Source organism: Oncorhynchus tshawytscha, linkage group LG04 (genome assembly GCF_018296145.1).
Source record: "Oncorhynchus tshawytscha isolate Ot180627B linkage group LG04, Otsh_v2.0, whole genome shotgun sequence".
NCBI classification, from domain to species: Eukaryota; Metazoa; Chordata; class Actinopteri; order Salmoniformes; family Salmonidae; genus Oncorhynchus; species Oncorhynchus tshawytscha.
In genome coordinates this window covers 31,430,411-31,450,437 of record NC_056432.1, presented here as the reverse complement: position 1 = coordinate 31,450,437, position 20,027 = coordinate 31,430,411, and the positions used below count along the sequence as shown (strand labels likewise).

Genomic DNA, 20,027 nt, shown 5'->3' with positions numbered 1-20,027 from the left:
ATCCATTGGGACCAAATTGACATGCTCAGATTGGTTACTCGGCACTGAATAGTACACCTTTTAATATCGTATCGTCATGTAGTTATACGATTTGAATAACTCACTGTTTCTCTTGATGTTTGAGCAGCTAAAATGTAGTTTGTATAAGTAAATAATATATGGATCCTTTAGGATCTGTTGATTTGAATGAACTGTGTTAAATGAAAAGGTTTTTAGATGGCCTTGTTATACTGATCACTGATCAATTGTATCATCCTTTTTTCTAATCTTCTTTTGATGGTAAGATTTAGGTGATCTCCTCCTTTGGCAGCACAGAGCAAAGCCAACCCACTGCCCCACCAACTACATTATCGGCTGCAGGAGACGTGGCAAAATGAATTGCAGAAAATTAAACAATGAGAAGCTCCTTAGAGTAACAGCATTGAAACACTTCTCCCTTGTTTGTTCCCCATTCAGCCTGCTGGCCCACTAGGCCCAATGGAACTCATTACGGAACTCATCAATGATTTCCCCACTGCCCTACTTCGCCAGCGTACAAAACAACACTCTGAATATAGAGACTGCCCAGAGTCCAGACACCGTCCCACTGTATCTCTCAAAAAGCCTCTCTGCCTTCCTGAGCTGTCCAAAGATTACCCCAAAAGACTCGCACTATAAAGTATGAGTGCTGGCAATAGACTTGACTTGCAACACTTTACATATTACCTCAATTATTACCCCCAAGTCATAAGACTCCTGAACATCAAATCAAATGGCTACTAATCAAATTACTATTTACATTGCCCCCCCAAGACACTGCTGCTACTCTCTGTTATTATCTATGCATAGTCACTTTAATAACTCTACCTACATGTACATATTACCTCAATTACCTTGACTAACCGGTGCCCCCGCACATTGACTCTGTATGGGTACCCCCTGTATATAGCCTCACTATTCCTATTTTACTGCTGCTCTTTAATTATTTGTTCATTTTATTTGAAGTTTTATACTTATCTATTTTTACTTAACACTTATTTTTCTTAACTTCTTAAAACATTATTGGTTAAGGGCTTGTGAGTAAGCATTTCACTGTAAGGTCTACCTACACCTGTTGTATTCGGCGAATGTGACAAATACAAAGCTATGCCCTTTGCTCCCTCCACTACCCACCCCCTCTCACTCCGCCATGTTCTCCCTCAGCCTCTGTCCCTGACAGGACATCAGAAGGCCATGGGGACTGGAGGGGGCCGATGTTAAATGCTGCCCCCTCTCCCTGTACAGGCAGCTGGGTGCTCAAAGGAGAGAGGCCCCTGTCATTGTTGGCTGACCCCAGCAGAAGGAGAGAGCCACAGGCCACTGGCAGAGCATGACTCATTCACTCAGCAGCCGCTTTTCAAACAAACGTCACCCTGCTTTCAAACAATTACCAATACAAACACTCTCCCTCTCTCTCGTACTCTCTATCCCATACTATAGTCACTCTGTCTTTCTTCCCCATGCCAATACAAATACTCTCTCACACCCAGTTCTCTCTCTGGTTCATCTAAACACACACACACTCTCTAATGCAGTATATTACTTTCATTGTCAGTCCTAAAAACCAATCTCACACAGACAGACTTTGTGTATTTATTAACTTTACATTGAGTTGACCTAAATCAAGTTGTGTTGGTGCTGAGTAAAGTGTGAATGTTCCCTCTTCTTATTTCCTTAACCAGAACTGCACTGACAGAACTCTAACTGGCAGAATGTCAGTTAGAGAAGATTCCTCGTGACACTAATGGAACACTCAGCTCATAAAAGACTTGTTCCTGTCTGCCGTGTCATTACCTGGACACAGACTTAATGAAACCACCAAGGCTGTATCCAGGTAAACCTTCAGTCTCAGGGAAAAGGGTAAACAGAAGCTCTAATAAAGCCAGACGGACGGCCTCCAGGTTCCTATTAAACCCTCGCCAGAGTGCAGGAATCACGTACACACACACCTTCCAGAAAAGACCCAACTTTCCTTTTCTTAATTATGGAAGGGAAGTTTCCAATGGAAAAACATTTGGACAGTTAAATAGGTCATTGTTAGACAGATGAGGGGAAATAAGAAAATGGGAAATTGTTGTTTATAAGATTAGGCGAGTCATGTTTTCATTATTAATTTCATTATATGTATGTTCTAATTCAGGAAGACTCGAGGACAGAAATCAGAACATGTTATCTGTCCGTCTTTGTCTGGAACTAGCACAGAGTTCACAGATCTTTCTTTTCTGTTTGTTTTAAAAGCACTTGAACCTCAGTGCCGGGTGTCACAGTGGGTAAGTCGGCAGACCCATTTAAGTGTTCTGGTACTGTTCCTACTCCAAGCCTGCTGTGGTTTGCGCTCAGACACATAAATCCTATAGGATTATCTCTCATTTCTAAGACGTGTCTGAGGAACACGTACTGCATAATTCCCACGTATGAGTCATTAAGTGCTTACATAAAGTAAGTGAATAGGGAACTGGTAAAGAAACTGGCTAACATGTCACCCAGTTGCTCTTAGACCTGTATGTTAACGTTGTAATTAACACAGGGGGGGAAAAATGACCAGTTCAGAAACAGTCCTACTTTATAATGCCTGCTCCAACAGTCTACAAGGACATATTAAAAAGGTCATTCAGCCCCAATGTACACACAAACACTTCTAAAGAGCGTGAACTGTAGTCTATCAAATATTTGCCTGCCACCAATAGAACAAAAAGGAGTGGACTGCTGTGATAATGGTGTAAGACTGTTCTAGTGTGGGGTGTTGCATGGCAACCAGCAACAGTACAGTCAATCATCTTCATCTGAGGGAGGCAGGCAGTCTGACAATGGACACTTATCCAGGCAGGAGACTGGCCACTAATGGATCGTAAAGCCTTGTATGCCCATTCTGTTCACCAACCCTCCTGTCTGTCTGCCTCTACTCCTGACGGCCGCCGGTATTACATCACTGTCTGTCTCCCACTGCTGCAGATGAAGCCCAATAAGACGTGGCTAATGCGGAAAGATGAGCAGGAGAGAAGAAAAGGCAACGTAGCCTACTATAGACTAGAATGAAGGAGGGCGCCTTGCTGTGGCTACTGGTGGTATGACATATACCAGGAGTGGTCGGAGGCAGTTGGAACCGGACTGAGGCAGTTGGAACCGGACTGAGACAGCTGGAACCGGACTGAGAATTCACAGAGGGGCCTTGTTCAAGCACAACAGAGGGATTTAATGTTGGGCAACAGATAAAGACATCCTAAACATAAAAGCCTACAGAAAAGAGAGGACAACCCCAATTTAATAGATTATTTAATCTATAAAATTAAACATTCATCCTTTAAAACCATACAAAAATACTTGCATCATGGCTGCATCATGATTACAGACATGCAAATGCATTAACATAGTAAATAAAATACACAATAGTATCAACAGAGATGTTCTAAGAGGCTCTTTGGATCAGTATAGACACTCTCAGTTCAGGCATAGTAGGTGTAAGGAGATGCTCTCTATAGCTGGTCAATACTTAGCAGGCCTCATCAGCAGCAGCAAGTAATCTGATCATTGCATTCATTTGGCTGTAGTCAGTTCTTTTACATAACTAATTGGAGAACCTGCCTGCCAAATGCTACTGTACTGTAGTGCAGAAGCTACAGAGTACAATCAATGCCCACGTTGTTTGTAGCTGCAGTAGGCATTCATGCAGCATCCATGGATTCATTCATTCTGGACTTGGATCGTCAAAGAGGAGAACTAAGGCAATCTGTTGTCACAGTGTGGACCAGACTACTGTATCATCAAGGCAGGTCTCCAGTCAGAGCTGCAGTAAAGGCAGCGGGCATCTGGACACCGTTCTGGCGGAGCACACAGTGAACTTCCTGGATGTTCTTACGTAAACTCTCGGGATCACAGAGGGGCCGGAGGTCATCAGATATTTCTAGTAGCCGCAGGAGGAATGCTGCCCTGGCCCACAGACCACACAGGGTGCCATGGAAACTAGAATCCATGAGAAGGGCCAACCAGGCCGGGTCCAGGGTGTCACCTAGAATGGAAGAACAGTTAAAGGGATACTTCGGGATTTTGGCAAAGACGTTCTTTATCTACTTCCCCAGAATCAGATGAACTTCTGGATAACATGTTTATGTCTAATTTGTCTCATATGCTAGTAGATACCCATAGACTTCCAATCATTGCGCTAATTCTAGTTAGCTTTGGCTTGCGTAATTACCTCTAACTTCCTTCATAAGGAGACATACAACTGGTATCCACAAGTTCATCTGACTCTGGGGAAGTCGATAAAGGGCCTCATTGTCAAAAGCCCGAAGTATCCCTTTAAGCTCACGTAATCCTGTCTGCCATGACATTTTCAGTATGTTTAAATGCACACTAATAATTTGATATTAAACTGATTATGGAAGTATGCAGAGTATGGCAATAGTCAAGTAAACACTTGACTCTGTTTATCTTAAAATCGGAGTGAGGTCAAAATCGAAGTAAGCATACACTGCTTAAAACCTGGTTTTCTGAGCCACCTTTCATTGGGACATGTAAACAGCTTCAACTCAGCATTCCAGCTGTGTATTTGATCTGCACATGTGCCAGCAGCAGTAGCGCAAGCCTCCCTCTTATGTGCGAGTATCTTAGAAATAGTTCACATACAAACTTTATATGCCCGAACTCAGAATCAAATATGCTTCGCAAAAATAACGTGGTCGCTGTGGTAGAACATTTATTTTGATTGCTGATGTTCAGCATTTATTTAAGTCCCATCAGGTAGCCTGATTTCAGGTGTGTCCATGTAAACAGGATTATTAGGGACATTGTTCTTCTTGCAAAGCATGTAAACATTTTAAAGAAACTATTATATTAATGACTAGCCACAATAATTGTGTTATTATGTGCATTCTGACACAATCAGTAAGTATGTGGTCCTTGGCCTGTGTGTTACCTGGCTGGAGGTCTTTACAGACCCGGAGGTTCTCCAGCAGGTCTGTAACATTCTCCCTGGCCCATACACCCAGGCGTTCTCCCACCACTGAGGATGCTGGGTACTTTTCAGCGAGCTGAAGCAGGTATGGAAGCAGACATGCTGACATCACAGACGGTTCTGCAAATACGTTGGCCTCATCCTGCTCATAGAGACTGGCACACCTGTGGAACAGAGAGGGATTGATGAACAACATAAACAAAACAAAAGACATGCTCTGCCTACGTGCCATGAATTTGTTGACTGCCTGTGTGTGTTGTGACTCACCCAGTGTCCCTGGCCTCCCTCAGGACCGAGCTCAGGTCAGACTGGGGCATGTGACACAGCAACACCTCCAGGGCACCAGGAATATCCCAGCATTCCTCCAGCAGCAGCTCCAGCAGGAAGGGCAGAGCCTGGTTGACCTGCATCAGGTACATGCTCCTCTCCCCTCCTCCTCTCCTGGCTTGGCAGAGTGTGGAGGCAAAACCTGCCGCTTTTATCCTCACCTGCTGGCTCTCGTCCTGCAGCAGGTAAAGCCCTGTGTTGATCAACCTGCATAGGAAGAAAGACGGAGAGGACATTATGCAGCAGATTGTGACAAAGTCAGCATGCATACTGTAATTGACTTTTTAACCTACGACCCTGCTCTAGATCTCTACCTGGTGCTGAAGACAGGGAGAGGAGTGTGGTCCCTCAGGGCCATGCTCAGTAAGGGGGCCCCAGCCAGACACAGGGCCCCAGCACAGGATCTCCTGAGAGCCTCAGGGGCCTCTGGCACCCGGTGGACCTCCAACAGACTGCACCACCGAGGGAACAGAGATGTCTGAAGACTGAGACAGAGGGAGAAGAAATGTGTGAATGTTCAGTATGTTTTTTGTGGATCTGACACCCTAATGACTTGTTGTCAAGTAAATTAAAAATCATGTCAAAACAGAGATGAGTGCAGTGTGCAGAATTCTGTATGCTGACCTTTGGGAGAGCAGCAGGCTGGCAGCACACAGGGCCTGGGATAGAAACTCTGGCCCCCCTCTGTGGCCCTCCAGGGCCCCCAGCAGCAGCTCCACACACTCCAGCAGGACTGGACCCTCCAATGGGGGAGAAGGGGAAGGCTCCTGGGACAGAATATGGTCAGCCCCAGGAGTCATCACGGCAATTAGAGTTGTCAGATATGTCCTGCTGTACTCCACACTCTGATCCAACAGCGCCTCCTTCAGGTTGGCCTGAGTACAGAGAGCAATGTTAAACACCATTCCCATAAAACAGCATGGTCAGGTCACCATTGTCAAATCAGGAATGTGAAGTCATTAAAGGGCAGCTAATAGGTGGGAAGACTTTGCTGTCCAGAAACTGAAGGAGGTATAAAAACAGGAGCACTCACACAGGCATATTGATTGGGCCTATGGAGTTTTATTAAAAGGCAAAATAATGTTTTCTTTAGAATGTACAATAATATATGCCATTTAGCAGATGCTTTTATCCAATGTGAATTAGTCATGGGCACATACATTTTATGTATGGGTGGTCCCGGGAATTGAACCCACTTCCCTGGTGTTACAACTTACAAGTGCCATGCTCTACCCAGTGGTATTTGAAAGTACTAAAGCAAAAATACTTTCAAGTACTACTTAAGTCATTTTTTGGGATATCTGTACAAAAATATAAATAGTAAGAGTCAACTTTTACGCTTACTTCACTCTTAAAGAAAATAGTGTACTTTTTACACCATACATTTTCTGTGACTTCCACGGCACAACACAGCAGAGAAAAAGGATGGATATCCTTGACTGTATTGGTCTAGTTCAGATTTACCTGACCCTGTTTAGTGAGTTGGGTGTGAGCTGATATACACCCATTCATTTTCATGAAGAAAAAAAAATATTCTCAGCTTGATTTCAGCCCTATGCAGCATTGTGTTAAAGTCATATCTTTAGTGCCTTGAATTCCGCATGTTGTATATTGAAAACTAGTCATTGAAAACTGTTGGTAAGTTTTTGGACAGGGTGACTTTCCCAGCATTCTCTAGTCTAGACAGGGTGTTTATGTCTCACCTGCAGTGCAGTCTGCAGCACCTGTTGCATGCTGGTCCCACTCCATCGCCGCCTTTCAGCCGCCCAACTGACCAATGACAGCCTCAGGTCAGAGCTCTCTGTAGAGAAACTCCCCCACACCTGGCAAGCCCACCGGGGCTCTGCACAGAGGAAGTGGATAGCGTTCTGATGGAAGGAGGCGGACCCAACCTGTAAAATGGAAGGTCATAAACTTTCAGTATTGTGGGACCCAGATTATGAAAAGGATAACAAATCATGACAGTATCTCTGGATAAGAATGGTGTGTGTGTATGTGTGTGAGAGACAGGATCTGTTGGGCACCTGGAGCCTTTGGTGTGGTGAGTGGAGCTCTGACAGGAGCACATCCCTCATCTGGCGGAGGAACCCCTGAGAGCAGAACCCCCTCAGCAGGCCTGCCACACCCAGGTAAGCCCCACGCACCAGGGGACAGTGCTGAGCCCCTGTCACCAACCACAGTCTGGACTCTACACGGTCCACCACATCACACAGTGCGTCTGGGGGAGGACTGGGGAAATAACTAAATAAATGACAAAACCTGACAGTGCCTTAATCACAGAATAAATAGAACCTCTATGGCCTCCATAGAATCCTTCCCTGTTTGTTTTCTACTCTGTAAACCCTCACCGTTGTGTGCATAGACCTCTGTCCAGGATGGCTCTGATCTGCAGTAGCTGTCCATGCAGACGATTGTGACAGCTGGGGTCCTGGGGCTCCGGCAGCTCTCCTGTCAACCGGAGAAGGGTGCTCACGTATTGGCAGGGGGGCGTCATGGCGACCAATGCTTTGGAGGTCATGACCCTCACACTGTAGACGGGACTGGCAGCCAGCTGGAGCAGGGGAATCAGGAAGTCTGACAGAGTGCTGCTGGGAACAAAGGTTTCATGGACCAGTTTTCATACTGCAAGGAGATGCACAGAACACTGTAAATGATTGTGTGCCTACCTGGAGAATACAGGTGTGTTATCCTTAAACAGGCCCATGGACAGCATTACCTGCTTCATTGAGTAGATGCAACTATAAAGGGATTCCTTAGCTTGACAAAATTAAATAAATGACATGAAAACAGTAATCACCCAGTTTGGTCTTGGACCCCCCGCTGGAGTTTGGCCAGGAGGGTGAGGACAGGGTAGAGGGAGGGGTGCAGGCGGAGCCGGGCCTCCCCAGAGGGACCCTGCAAGTCCTCTGCCGCCCCCCTCAACTCCCCCAGGAGGAAGGGCTGCAGGGCAGGGTAGTGGGTGAAGAAGGCGGGGGGAGACATGCCATGCTGGGTGGAGCCCTCCTCACCTCCAGAGCGCTGACCCAGCAACCTTGAGCACAGAGAGCCTGTTCATGGGAAAGGTTTCAGTCAGAGGGAGCACAATAACAAATGAATAATTTAACATGCATGTCTGATCGCTACATGAAAGAAATTGGAGCAGACAGCGCAAGGGAACCTAATGGATTCTCTCCCGGTCTATATGATCTAATGTTTGAGCTGGTCAGTTTCAGAGAATACAAATGACACTGAAACCTGAGCTCTGTCCTCAGTGTGCGCATTACAGTAGTGAGAGGGAGAGATTGTCTTTTTACTGTAGAGCTGCAGTGCAGCATTCCTCATGGCCCAGCAGGGGGAGCTGAGGAGGGTCAGGGACAGGATGGCCACAGCCGGGGCAAACTGCAGCACAGCCACCCCCAGCCCAGAGCCTCGTACCAGGGCCTGCAGGGTGTGGACCGCACACACCTGGGAGAGAAGAGGGGAAAAGCCAACATTAGACAGCATGCTAACTGACCTGGACTTGAGTATCCTATTGGTATGTGTGTATCTCGATGGCTGTGCATCTCATCTGTGTACGTGGTAGGTAATGTACATGCGTATAATTATAATGTACATGCGTATAATAATAATTCAGAATCTGGCTAACTTTTGGTGAATTCATGATGTGTATTACCTGTGGCAGGTCCAGTGTCTGGTCCCAGTCCTGGGGCAGAGGGGACCTGGCTGTGTCCAGCAGGGTGTGTATGCTGTGGGCCAGGAGGGGCCGGGCCTTACTGGCCTCCTCTGCTGACACCACACACAGGATGAGCATGGGAAGCCCTGCCGCCCGCCGGGTCACTGACGTACAGCGAGACTGCAGCACTTCTAGGCCCTGGAGAGAAAACCCCATATCAGTTAGCACACACACAGTTTAACCATACTAGCTTAATATGCATGCAACATAGCTTCATTGTTGCAGGTAAAATTAGATATGAATTGGCAGAGAATGATAAGGTACATCACTGGCCTGGACCTAAAACATACTCTACAGAAACCCCTTTACCCCATGAGAACTCTGTCTGCGGTGTGGATGAGCCCCCTCAAAAAAGGGCCTGGGTCAGAGGTTACCTGCTTCAGCATGTGTGCTGGGATATCCCTGAGCTCTGGGTCACTGCTGCTCAGGAGACAGGCACAGAACCTGGTAAAGCCCACACAGCAGCCCTCTACTGCCCCCTGGGGGATAGAAATGTGTATGTCAGGACTGAAGATGAGACAAGAAAACCAGGGAGGCTTTGAGTTGTGACCCATAGATGGATGTTATGTCCTTTTTACCCAGTGGCGGCATTTGAGAAGAATGTTCTTGAACACTTTAGAGGCCCTCTTCAGGTCTTCTAAAGTTAGCAAGGGTTCTGTCTGTTTGGCCTGAGCAAGGATTCTCTCTACCAGAGAACCTAGAAAGATTCCTATTTCCTGAAAAGGAAAACAACAATAGTTATTGAAGGCCAGAATGTGTTTCTTAGTGGTGCTGAACATGGGTTTGAATGTGCAGCCGGGTGGTCAGTGCGAGTGTTGATCGGTAAGATGAAGAGTACCTTGAGGGAGACCCAGCAGCAGGTGAGGACCAGACTGTGTTCCTCAGACAGCAGCACACACTCATCCCCCTCCCCCTGGTCCTCTCCTGCCACCTGGCCTATCAGAGAGGTGATGGCATTCCCCATGTCACAGAAAGATGGGGGTATATCTGGAAAAGACAAGGGCGGGGGTGAGACAACCGTTCCATTTCAAATGTACCCTTCTCCGATCTCTTGTGTGATGTCTTTACTCCTTCCTGGCGATACCTTTCTCATCACCGCAGGCATCCTGGTCTCCATACAGCACACCCAGTAGGAGCAGAGTGATCCTCTCCAGGAGAACCAGGATCTCTATGGTCACTCTGTGATCGACCACATCACACAGGGTGTTAGGTACCTCTAGTATACACCTCTCTAGGGCAGTCAAAATACCTGAAACAAATACATCACTCAAATAAGGTTGCAATGTCAAATGCTTTGGAATGCAACATGTTTATATACAAGCTGTTAGACAGCTGCAAAATGTAATTTTGTGAAATAGCAATGATGCAACAGGTCTCACCGTGTATGGGTTTGGTCCTTGCAGCAAGCATCATATCATCCTTAGCAATCAGGTAATGCTGCTCGAGTTCCTTGAGTAGATACCTGACCAGAGTAGAGGCCTTCGAGTCCCCAGAACTGACGTAGTTGATACGGCTGTCCAGCCAGGGCACGTGAGACTGACCTCCAGACCTTCGGAGAGGGGGTCATGCAACACTGAGGTCGAGGACCAGAGCTCTGGCTACAGGTGGTGTAGAAATTAAGGTCTACTTACTTCTGGAGGAGGACCTTGATGATCAGAGCTCCCATCTGAGCCTCCGGCACACGGGGACTGCAAAGGAGCAGTTCTGCTCGGCCGAACAGCACAGGAGTAATGTCCTCCAGAAAACTAGGTGGGAAAAATCTCACCAGTAACCCTGCAGAGAGCTCCCGAATCTACATAGGAAGAAAATAGAGCAGAGAAAATACTTTATTTCACTTATCCTTTCTGTCACTTACAAATGTATTAAAAATATAAAATGGAAGTTGTAACATAAGTATTAAGTCTACCTCATTGGTGGAATCCTCTAAACAGCCAATAAGGACCAGCTGTTTTGATCGAGAGAAGAAATCCCACCATCCTCTCAGCCTTGCCCAGTTGATCAAAGAGGCCATGTTAACTACAGAAAGAGAACAAAAACCTCTTGGAATTTTGCGTCATACAGGCTTTAAAGCCCCAGAATGAAGTCAACCATCTCATTCATACCCCCTTTACTGACCTGGGGGTTGGCCCTTCTTCTTGTCTGGGCTCCAGGTGTCTGTGCAGGTCTCTAGTACAGCAGACAGCAGCAGCAGGACAGTCTTTTTCCTCTGGTAGCTGTGTCCTGGTGCCAGATAGGACAACGTCAGCTGGGACAGCCAGTCCACAAACCCTACAATGATCAGGATGAATAGGATATTAATAAATTGCACCACACAGCTAGATGGGACAAGGAAATAAAACCATTATTTAGTGCTTCAAACTTTCACAGCTCACCTACTCCCTGATCAAGTGCCATCTCTGTCTCCTTTGTGAGGCTGACACCACCGTCCCTTTTTCCCTTCTGTCCTCTGAGGTGGGCCAGGCAGCTGTCTCGGATCCGGACCAGAAACCTCTTCACCCCTGCCTGAAGGTGCTGGCGGAACGGTGACGACTCACTGTTGAGGTTCTGGGGGATGAAGGTCCTCATGGTAGACAGCTCCTCCGGCGTCGGGGCCTCTTTGGTCTTTGGGCTGCAGCATAGCAGGTTGAGGGCGGCCAGGCGGACTCTATCGTCCACACATCCCAGGGCAAGACGGAGGGTCTCCAGGGCATAGCCACTCTCCAGGGCCCAGGGGGAGCCTCCATAAGTGGCTCGGCGGGCACTCATCACACAGGCCCAGGCATGGAGGTGCCCTGGAGAGGCAGGGTCTAGAGGGGCCAGCAGGGGCTCCACAGCAGCGGGGAAGACACGCAGAGTCCAGGGCAGCAAGTGGCTGGAGCTGTTGTTCTGAAGAAGGGTCACGTCAGAGGTCAAGGCCTCCAGAAGAGTGCTCCGCCAACGCCTGGCCCACTGATTGGCCAGATCCAGCTCCAAGGGAGGAGCATCCTGGGCCAGTTCCTCACACAGCTCGCACCGCTGCTTCTGGATCAGACACTTGTAAAGCTCTGAGGCACATGGGGACAGATGATTGGTGGACATGCACTTCAGGAGATGGTTGGGAAGCTCGGAGAACTGCTCCAGCACCTGAGGGGTTAACGGAAAATTAAATATAATCAATTTCCACAACTGAACAAACACTTTAAAAAGGTTAAGATGACTTTGAATACACTCACCATGTCAGTGCCAACATAAGGGAGCAGTGAACAGAGGGGGAAGTATTTGGCTTTGGCCTCCCAGGGCAGTTTGGTTATGCGGTGGAGTAAGGATATGTGCAGGTTCTTCTGTGTGTCTCCAAAACGCTGGCAGTCCATCTCATAGATCTCCAGCAGCAGGCAGAACGCACTGCGCACAACCTCTGACACACCCTCGACCTGGGCATGTGTTAGGAGAAATGGGATGTTATTGTTACTACTATACTTTGCCCATGAGCTGTTCTTGTCTATTCATGTTCTGTATTATGTCATGTTACATGTTTTGTGTGAATCCCAGGAAGAATAGCTGCTGCTTTTGCAACAACTAATGGGGATCCTAATAAAATACCCCCCCCCCAAAAGAATATATATACAGTGGGGCAAAGAAGTATTTAGTCAGTTGTGCAAGTTCTCCCACTTAAAAAGATGAGAGGCCTGTAATTTTCATTATAGGTACACTTCAACTATGACAAACAAAATGAGAGAAAAAAATACAGAAAATCACGTAGGATTTTTAATGAATTTATTTGCAAATTATGGTGGAAAGTAAGTATTTGGTCACCTACAAACAAGCAAGATTTCTGTCTCTCAGACCTGTAACTTCTTCTTTAAGAGGCTCCTCTGTCCTCCTCTCGTTACCTGTATTAATGGCACCTGTTTGAATTTGTTATCAGTATAAAAGACACCTGTCCACAACCTCAAACAGTCACACTCCAAACTCCACTATGGCCAAGACCAAAGAACTGTCAAAGGACACCAGAAACAAAATTGTAGACCTGCAACAGGCTGGGAAGACTGAATCTGCAATAGGTAAGCAGCTTGGTTTGAAGAAATCAACTGTGGAAGCAATTATTAGGAAATGGAAGACATACAAGACCACTGATAATCTCCCTCGATCTGGGGCTCCACGCAAGATCTCACCCCGTGGGGTCAAAATGATCACAAGAACGGTGAGCAAAAATCCCAGAACCACACGGGGGGACCTAGTGAATGACCTGCAGAGAGCTGGGACCAAAGTAACAAAGCCTACCACCAGTAACACACTACGCCGCCAGGGACTCAAATCCTGCAGTGCCAGACGTGTCCCCCTGCTTAAGCCAGTCCATGTCCAGGCCCGTCTGAAGTTTGCTAGAGAGCATTTGGATGATCCAGAAGAAGATTGGGAGAATGTCATATGGTCAGATGAAACCAAAATATAACTTTTTGGTAAAAACTCAACTTGTCGTGTTTAGAGGACAAAGAATGCTGAGTTGCATCCATAGAACACCATACCTACTGTGAAGCATTGGGGTGGAAACATCAAGGGACCAGGACGACTGATCCGTGTAAAGGAAAGCATGAATAGGGCCATGTATCGTGAGATTTTGAGTGAAAACCGTCCATCAACAAGGGCATTGAAGATGAAACGTGGCTGGGTCTTTCAGCATGACAATGATCCCAAACACACCGCCCGGGCAATGAAGGAGTGGCTTCGTAAGAAGCATTTCAAGGTCCTGGAGTGGCCTAGCCAGTCTCCAGATCTCAACCCCATAGAAAATCTTTGGAGGGAGTTGAAAGTCCGTGTTGCCCAGCAACAGCCCCAAAACATCACTGCTCTAGAGGAGATCTGCATGGAGGAATGGGCCAAAATACCAGCAACAGTGTGTGAAAACCTTGTGAAGACTTACAGAAAACATTTGACCTCTGTCATTGCCAACAAAGGGTATATAACAAAGAATTGAGATAAACTTTTGTTGTTGACCAAATACTTATTTTCCACCATAATTTGCAAATAAATTCATTAAAAATCCTACAATGTGATTTTCTGGATTTTTTTTCTCATTTTGTCTGTCTTAAGTTGAAGTGTACCTATGATGAAAATTACAGGCCTCTCATCTTTTTAAGTGGGAGAACTTGCACAATTGGTGGCTGACTAAATACTTTTTTGCCCCACTGTATAACACCATTTATATTAATAATGAGATGATTGGAAACTCACTGGACTCTCAGCATTGTCCCAGATGACCTGGATGAGTTGTTGTCTCAGGCTAGAGTCATCGGGCAGCAGGGGAGCGCTGGTCACCTCCCAGATCTCAGCTAGACACTCCTTAACACTCTTCAGCCACAGTGTTAACACTGCCATCAGACATAGGCTTTAATAAACGTTGATTTGATACTCAGGTATTTCTTACTTTCATTACGTTTGCACTTACAGAAACACACAGAGACTGGTTTGGTTTTACAATACCTTCAAAGACATAGTAGTGACAGTCAAGCTTCTCCTCACACAAAGCAGAGACCAAAGGAAACAAACCACCCAGGAGTAGACAAGTCTGAAGCAATAGAGAGAACTTTGAATCAGAAACCACATTTTTTAGATTGGCCGAGGAGAATTCCATAAGAACGAAAGAAGAAGATATATCAGTTAGCATGAGCAGTCTGTGACATACCCCTGTGGTGTCCACCTGACTGACTAGGATGCCCCTTCTACAGCAGGTCAGCAGACCCCTGCTCACAGCCAGTCTGTCCACTCCATCCTGCGAGCGGGGGATGCACTGCACCTGGAGACCACCCACACACAGCTGCCAGGGCTCTGAGTAACACACATCAACCAGTGGCATATTATTTTATTTTTTTAAACACTTAATCATCACAGTCCTTATATGCATAGGGTTATGGTTCAAATCCTTCATATGTGTTGTGATGATTTGTAATGTAAACAATGTAGAATGTAAACAATAAAAGTCAACATACAATGTCAACAATATGAAAGTCCTGAATGTGTACCTGAGTGAGTGACTTGTAGCAGACTCCAGGCAGCTGCCCCTCCCTCCCCTCCCTCGAGTACAGTGTTAATCAGCATGGCCACTGTGGTGCCAGCCAGGAGACGGGTGTCCCTGTTGGAGCACTGCCCGCACACAGAGGAAACAAGTAATACAATTTTAAAAATGCTATTTAGCACACGCTTTTATCTAAAGCGACTTACAGTCATGCATGCATAATCTTTACATATGGGTGATCCCGGTAATGGAACCCACTACCCTGGTGTTACAAGGGCCATGCGCTACCAAAAGAGCTACAAAGGACCTGAATCGATGTCAAACACAGACCTGTCCCAGGATGATGTCCATTAGAGACTGTAGGATGCTCTGCACTGCCAAACTCCCCTGTTCCTTCTCCCACACCAGAGGGGCCACCTTACCTGGCAACAGCTGAAAAACCTGCAAACACACCTGAAGGGACATGTCGCAGATCAGTAAGACACCTACTAACACAGCCAACTCACAGGTCAGTTCAGTGACAAGATGTCTTCTGAACAGTGCTTCAAATGAATGAATGAAAAATGTAAAAAGACAAGTACAATTTTGTTGACAAGCGCAAGGAAGTTAAAGGTTGATAAAGTGCATATAGAGTATTTACCTTGACAGCTTGGTAACACAGTGGTCCATTTCTCAAACCCTCCTGCTCCAGTATTACAGGGAATAACTCAGCCACTTTATCTATCAAGGAAGGGCAGGCCTCTCGCCACAGCTCACGACCAATAGAGCTGTCCTCCAGGAACATGCAAGCTGCAAACACAAACAGGAGATCACTTGTCACCTAAAATGAGGCCAAAAAGATAATAGTTAATATTGACAATGCCACTCACACTAAAACAAAGAACAATTCAAGATGATTCTAATCCACAACTAACCTATCTGGAGGTCCCCAATGGATAATGCCTGAAAAGGAAAGATGCTGAAACATTAACATTAAACATTATCACATTGCTAAAGAATACTTCTAACCATGGATTATTTTTTAGAACAATACACATACCTGATCCTTTCCCACAATAGTGCACAAACAGTGTTGGATTTCTCGAAAAACCAGCAAACGATTGACTTCTGCCAGATGTTGTAACATCTGTAATGGCATGATCAAATACATATTCAGAATAGCACTTTAGTTATTCAGCATTGAAAACATAACTTCTAAAGGACAGAGCTTGTTCTGTACCTGGTCTAATTTGCGACTGGCGATGTTAAACATCTGCATCTGCATGGCGACGAGTAGCCTGATGAGTGGCAAGAGGAGCCTCTCCTCTAAACACTGAAGCTGCTTCACTGGGATCTTTCTCAGCAGCTGGCCTGCCTCCTCCAGACTACGCTCTTTGCATCGCTTTATGTTGCTCCTGTTCAGAGACAGACAACATGCCATGAAGATGAGTGACACAGACGGTAAACAATGAATGTGTACTAATTGGTTGGAAATGGGAACAGTCGGAGTGGAGCTGGAACCAGCAACTCCGTGACACCGCAGGGACTATCCCACTGCTGCCACCAGTGTAGTGATGGAGATAGAACAATCGCTGCAGGGCTTGAATCAACAACCCTGTGGTTATTGTGATGTGAATGCATTACCACCTGCAAGCCCAGATTTCTTGGCAGAGGCAGTAGTACATGCATTCCCACACATACATCAGGGGTGTATTCATTATGGAAACAGTTTAACGTTTTTGCACCAAACAGAAGCATCAGAGCATAACGACAGTTTCTATTGGAAAAATGCAGGTAGGCCCCTCCTGTTTCATTCTGTTTAAGAAACATTTTGCAACAGAATCGGTGTAATGAATAAAACACATTAGGCACTTCTAAACCAGATTTACCTTGAGCACTCATCAAGTTTGTTCATGAAAAGCTTTAACGTAGTGCTGACATCTGGGGGTATTTTATCCTCAGTGACCACACAGTCTAGTACAGCTTTCATCTGATCTTCGATCGATTGGACAGGCACCATTGTTTGTTAATTCCCGAAAGTTTGTTTTAAAATTATCCCTGGAAAGAAAGAGAACATGCTTCCTCGTGTTTTTCTTGTCAAACTAAATCTACTGTTGGAGTTGAGTCGTTACAGAACAGTGCATTATCAATTACCGCCATCTAGTGTATAGGAGTATGCGTTCGGTTAGCAAATCATCCTTGTAACATTACATTAAGCTTTTGTGTTCATGTTTTGTTGTCAATTCATTAGGGTGCATGCAGAGAGTCCATATAATAGTGCAGGTTGCAAATTTACTTCTAGAAGTTTGCTATAACAGATATATTCTTTGTCTGTTTCCGTAGTACAGAACAACCCCACGAAGGTCGCTGTTGGCTATCTCAGTAGAAGCTCGCCCATTTCTGGAGCATGAACGCAAGTAATCCCCTAAACTGTGATTGGTTAATATTTCATTGCCATCTCTCTACAACAATTTGCAAAAATGGTGACTCCCTGGTGAGGTGGAACTATTGCGTTCTCTACAGGTTGTAGGGAAGGTTCACAGATAGAACAATTCGTTATATATATATATATTACTATATATATCCATTACTATATATATTAGGTTTAGTTATACAAATCTTTGGAAGGCTCGCAGTTCGATTCCGGGGAGGACTACGGTTCCTTCCGGTTTAAGAAAAAGATGTCGGAAGCCGGTGATGCAAAATAAGTGAAGACGAATGTTCTGAATGGACAACAGCAGTAGCGAAAACTATAACAAAAAGGAAATTGTCTAAAATTGGAGTGGATGATACGTGTATGAATGATAATGAATCGCTTCTTGTTGGGATGCATATGTGGGAAACCCGTTTGATGTGTCAAATGGTGAGGTATGCGCTGGGAAAAGTCTTATTTTGATTAATCGTATTTCTGAAGAACATAGGAAGATTGCAGTGAGCCTCAAAAGAATCCGAATAACAGAAGTTTTGAACTTCGGAGTAGAGCACTCTCAAAGGAGTCGTTGAATACCTGAAGAAGATTCCTGGTGTGGTTGGTGCCCGGGCGTCTAACCCGCTGGGTGAATGGAGAAAAAGAAGAGTCTGTCGGCCCAGTTGTTTTCTGATAAATAGCAAATACCTACGCATGTGAAGCTTGGTTATGTAAGATACGCTGTACGAACTGTCGTCCCCAACACATTGCAGTGTAAGCAGTGGCGGTTTTCGCTTTTATGGCTCCCTTGGCGAACCCGCCGCCGCTCCCCCCAAAAAGCACCATTCTGTACTAACTAATTTTTATTCAGACATTTGGAACAACACAAATAAATATAACATTTGAAAACTATATAAATCTAAAAATATATATACAAAAATACTCATGAATAAAGTGACAAAGAAACAAATTGTAGTATATAAATACAAATAAATAAAAATATTATTACACTATTACCCTAGTGCTAACAAAAAACACAAATAAAACTAAATTGCACAAATCCTATACCACACAAATACACAACACACTTTTAAAGAAGAGAACCTGATTATTACACTATTGCACTTCAAACAAGAAACACTAAATTGCACAAATAATTGCATTACTAAATGCATTAGTACTATACAAAGGTAGAGGTGCGCTATTTGATAGATTCCCCCAACCTCTGGTTTCCAGTGGGGGGACCTGAGGTCAACAACCCCCCCACCCACCCATTTCATACTTCTGAGTGGGAGACCTTCCCAGGCAATAGCCTGCCTAGCTCACTGACGATCCAGGGCGTCCACTCCGACAAGGTTAATTGACCCACAGTCCCACACGATGACAAGATATCATTGATGTAACGTGCAAATTAGTGATAGATTGCACAAATGTCACCTTTCCAATTTGTTTTTGTGCGGGCGCCTCGTGCAGCCCCCGGCAAGATGCCTCCCTGGGAGGCTGCCCATGTCGCTTATACCTACATCCGTATCATTAGAATTGATAAGGATTTGGCCATGTTTCAAGTGTGTGCAGATGGACAGGGTATTGAAGAACGATGTGTAGAAGAACGACCGTGTTGCAATTGTGGTGGTGATCATGATCCCGAGTTCCTGGAGTGCCCTGTGAGGCGATTAAAATAATTGAGGAAACAAGTGACGCTAGTGAAGATATGGTAGTAGACGCACCACAGCCTGTAGTCATTTTTTTTAGAGGGGAATCAGCTTAATATTGCGGAAAGATTGTTGCTTCCATCATTGTAATTGTCTGCATAATTTCCAATCCCCCATATCTGTTTTTTGGTAAATATATATATCCATATACATACACATATGCATACACAAACATTCATAGTTCATAGTTCGCAACGAGCCAGGCGGCCCAAACTGCTGCATATACCCTGACTCTGTTGCAAGGGAAGTGACACATTTTCCCTAGTTAAAAGAATTTCATGTTAGCAGGCAATATTAACTAAATATGCAGGTTTAAAATATATACTTGTGTATTGATTTTAAGAAAGGCATTGATGTTTATGGTTAGGTACATGTTGGAGCAACGACAGTCCTTTTTCGCGAAAGCGCACCGAATCGATTAAATGCAACGCAGAACACGCTAGATAAACTAGTGATATCATCAACCATGTGTAGTTAACTAGTGATTATGATTGATTGATGGATTGTTTTTTTATAATATAAGTTTAATGCTAGCAAGCAACTTACCTTGGCTTACTGCATTCGTGTAACAGGCATGCTCCTCGTGGAGTGCAATGTAAAGCAGGTGGTTAGAGCGTTGGACTAGTTAACCGTAAGGTTGCAAGATTGAATCCCCGAGCTGACAAGGTCAAAATCGGTCGTTCTGCCCCTGAACAAGGCAGTTAACCCCCCATTCCTAGGCCATCATTGAAGTTAAGAATGTGTTCTTAACTGACTTGCCTAGTTAAATAAAGGTGTAAAAAAAAATGTGTCCAAATCGGTGTCCAAAAATACAGATTTCTGATTGTTTTGAAAACTTGAAATCGGCCCTAATTAATCGGCCATTACGATTAATTGGTTGACCTCTAATTCCAGGTATGCAAAGCTCTTAGACTTACCCATAAAGACTCTCAGCTGAAATCGCTGCCAAATGT

At 45.2% G+C, this 20,027-nt stretch overlaps 1 protein-coding gene across 3 annotated transcripts; it reads right to left on the bottom strand.

Annotated features, from left to right (window-relative positions):
- Positions 1-3,190: 3,190 nt before the first annotated feature.
- On the bottom strand, positions 3,191-18,134 carry si:ch211-225b11.4 (thyroid adenoma-associated protein homolog). 3 transcript variants are annotated; one of them, XM_024417606.2, is made up of 31 exons: positions 17,963-18,134; positions 16,196-16,370; positions 16,016-16,102; positions 15,891-15,918; positions 15,617-15,765; positions 15,307-15,429; positions 14,984-15,104; positions 14,647-14,789; positions 14,445-14,529; positions 14,196-14,332; positions 12,200-12,397; positions 11,381-12,110; positions 11,124-11,276; positions 10,915-11,024; positions 10,640-10,800; positions 10,388-10,557; positions 10,093-10,257; positions 9,847-9,995; positions 9,587-9,724; positions 9,383-9,487; positions 8,949-9,146; positions 8,590-8,740; positions 8,094-8,343; positions 7,645-7,884; positions 7,321-7,525; positions 7,000-7,188; positions 5,921-6,171; positions 5,611-5,781; positions 5,237-5,503; positions 4,931-5,133; positions 3,191-4,024 (listed from the first exon to the last, which is right to left on the bottom strand). In XM_024417606.2, the coding sequence occupies exons 1-31, from the start codon at positions 18,076-18,078 to the stop codon at positions 3,780-3,782; spliced, it is 5,613 nt and encodes a 1,870-aa protein (XP_024273374.1). In that variant the 5' UTR covers positions 18,079-18,134; the 3' UTR covers positions 3,191-3,779. The 3 variants fall into 3 exon arrangements, with proteins under 3 accessions (XP_024273374.1, XP_024273372.1, XP_024273373.1); XM_024417604.2 differs by lacking the exon at positions 17,963-18,134 and adding an exon at positions 16,845-17,074; XM_024417605.2 differs by lacking the exon at positions 17,963-18,134 and adding an exon at positions 16,845-17,074 and having other exon boundaries at positions 7,645-7,881.
- Between the last annotated feature and the right edge of the window lie 1,893 nt (positions 18,135-20,027).

Excerpts from the sequence above, each read along its gene's own strand:
- si:ch211-225b11.4 (XM_024417604.2), bottom strand. The coding sequence starts at position 16,975 with ATGGTGCCTGTCCAATCGATCGAAGATCAGATGAAAGCTGTACTAGAC. Across the intron at positions 16,371-16,844 it reads AAACTTGATGAGTGCTCAAG|GAGCAACATAAAGCGATGCA; the intron begins GTAAATCTGGTT and ends GTCTCTGAACAG. Across the intron at positions 15,430-15,616 it reads TGTGTTACCAAGCTGTCAAG|GTGTGTTTGCAGGTTTTTCA; the intron begins GTAAATACTCTA and ends ATGTCCCTTCAG.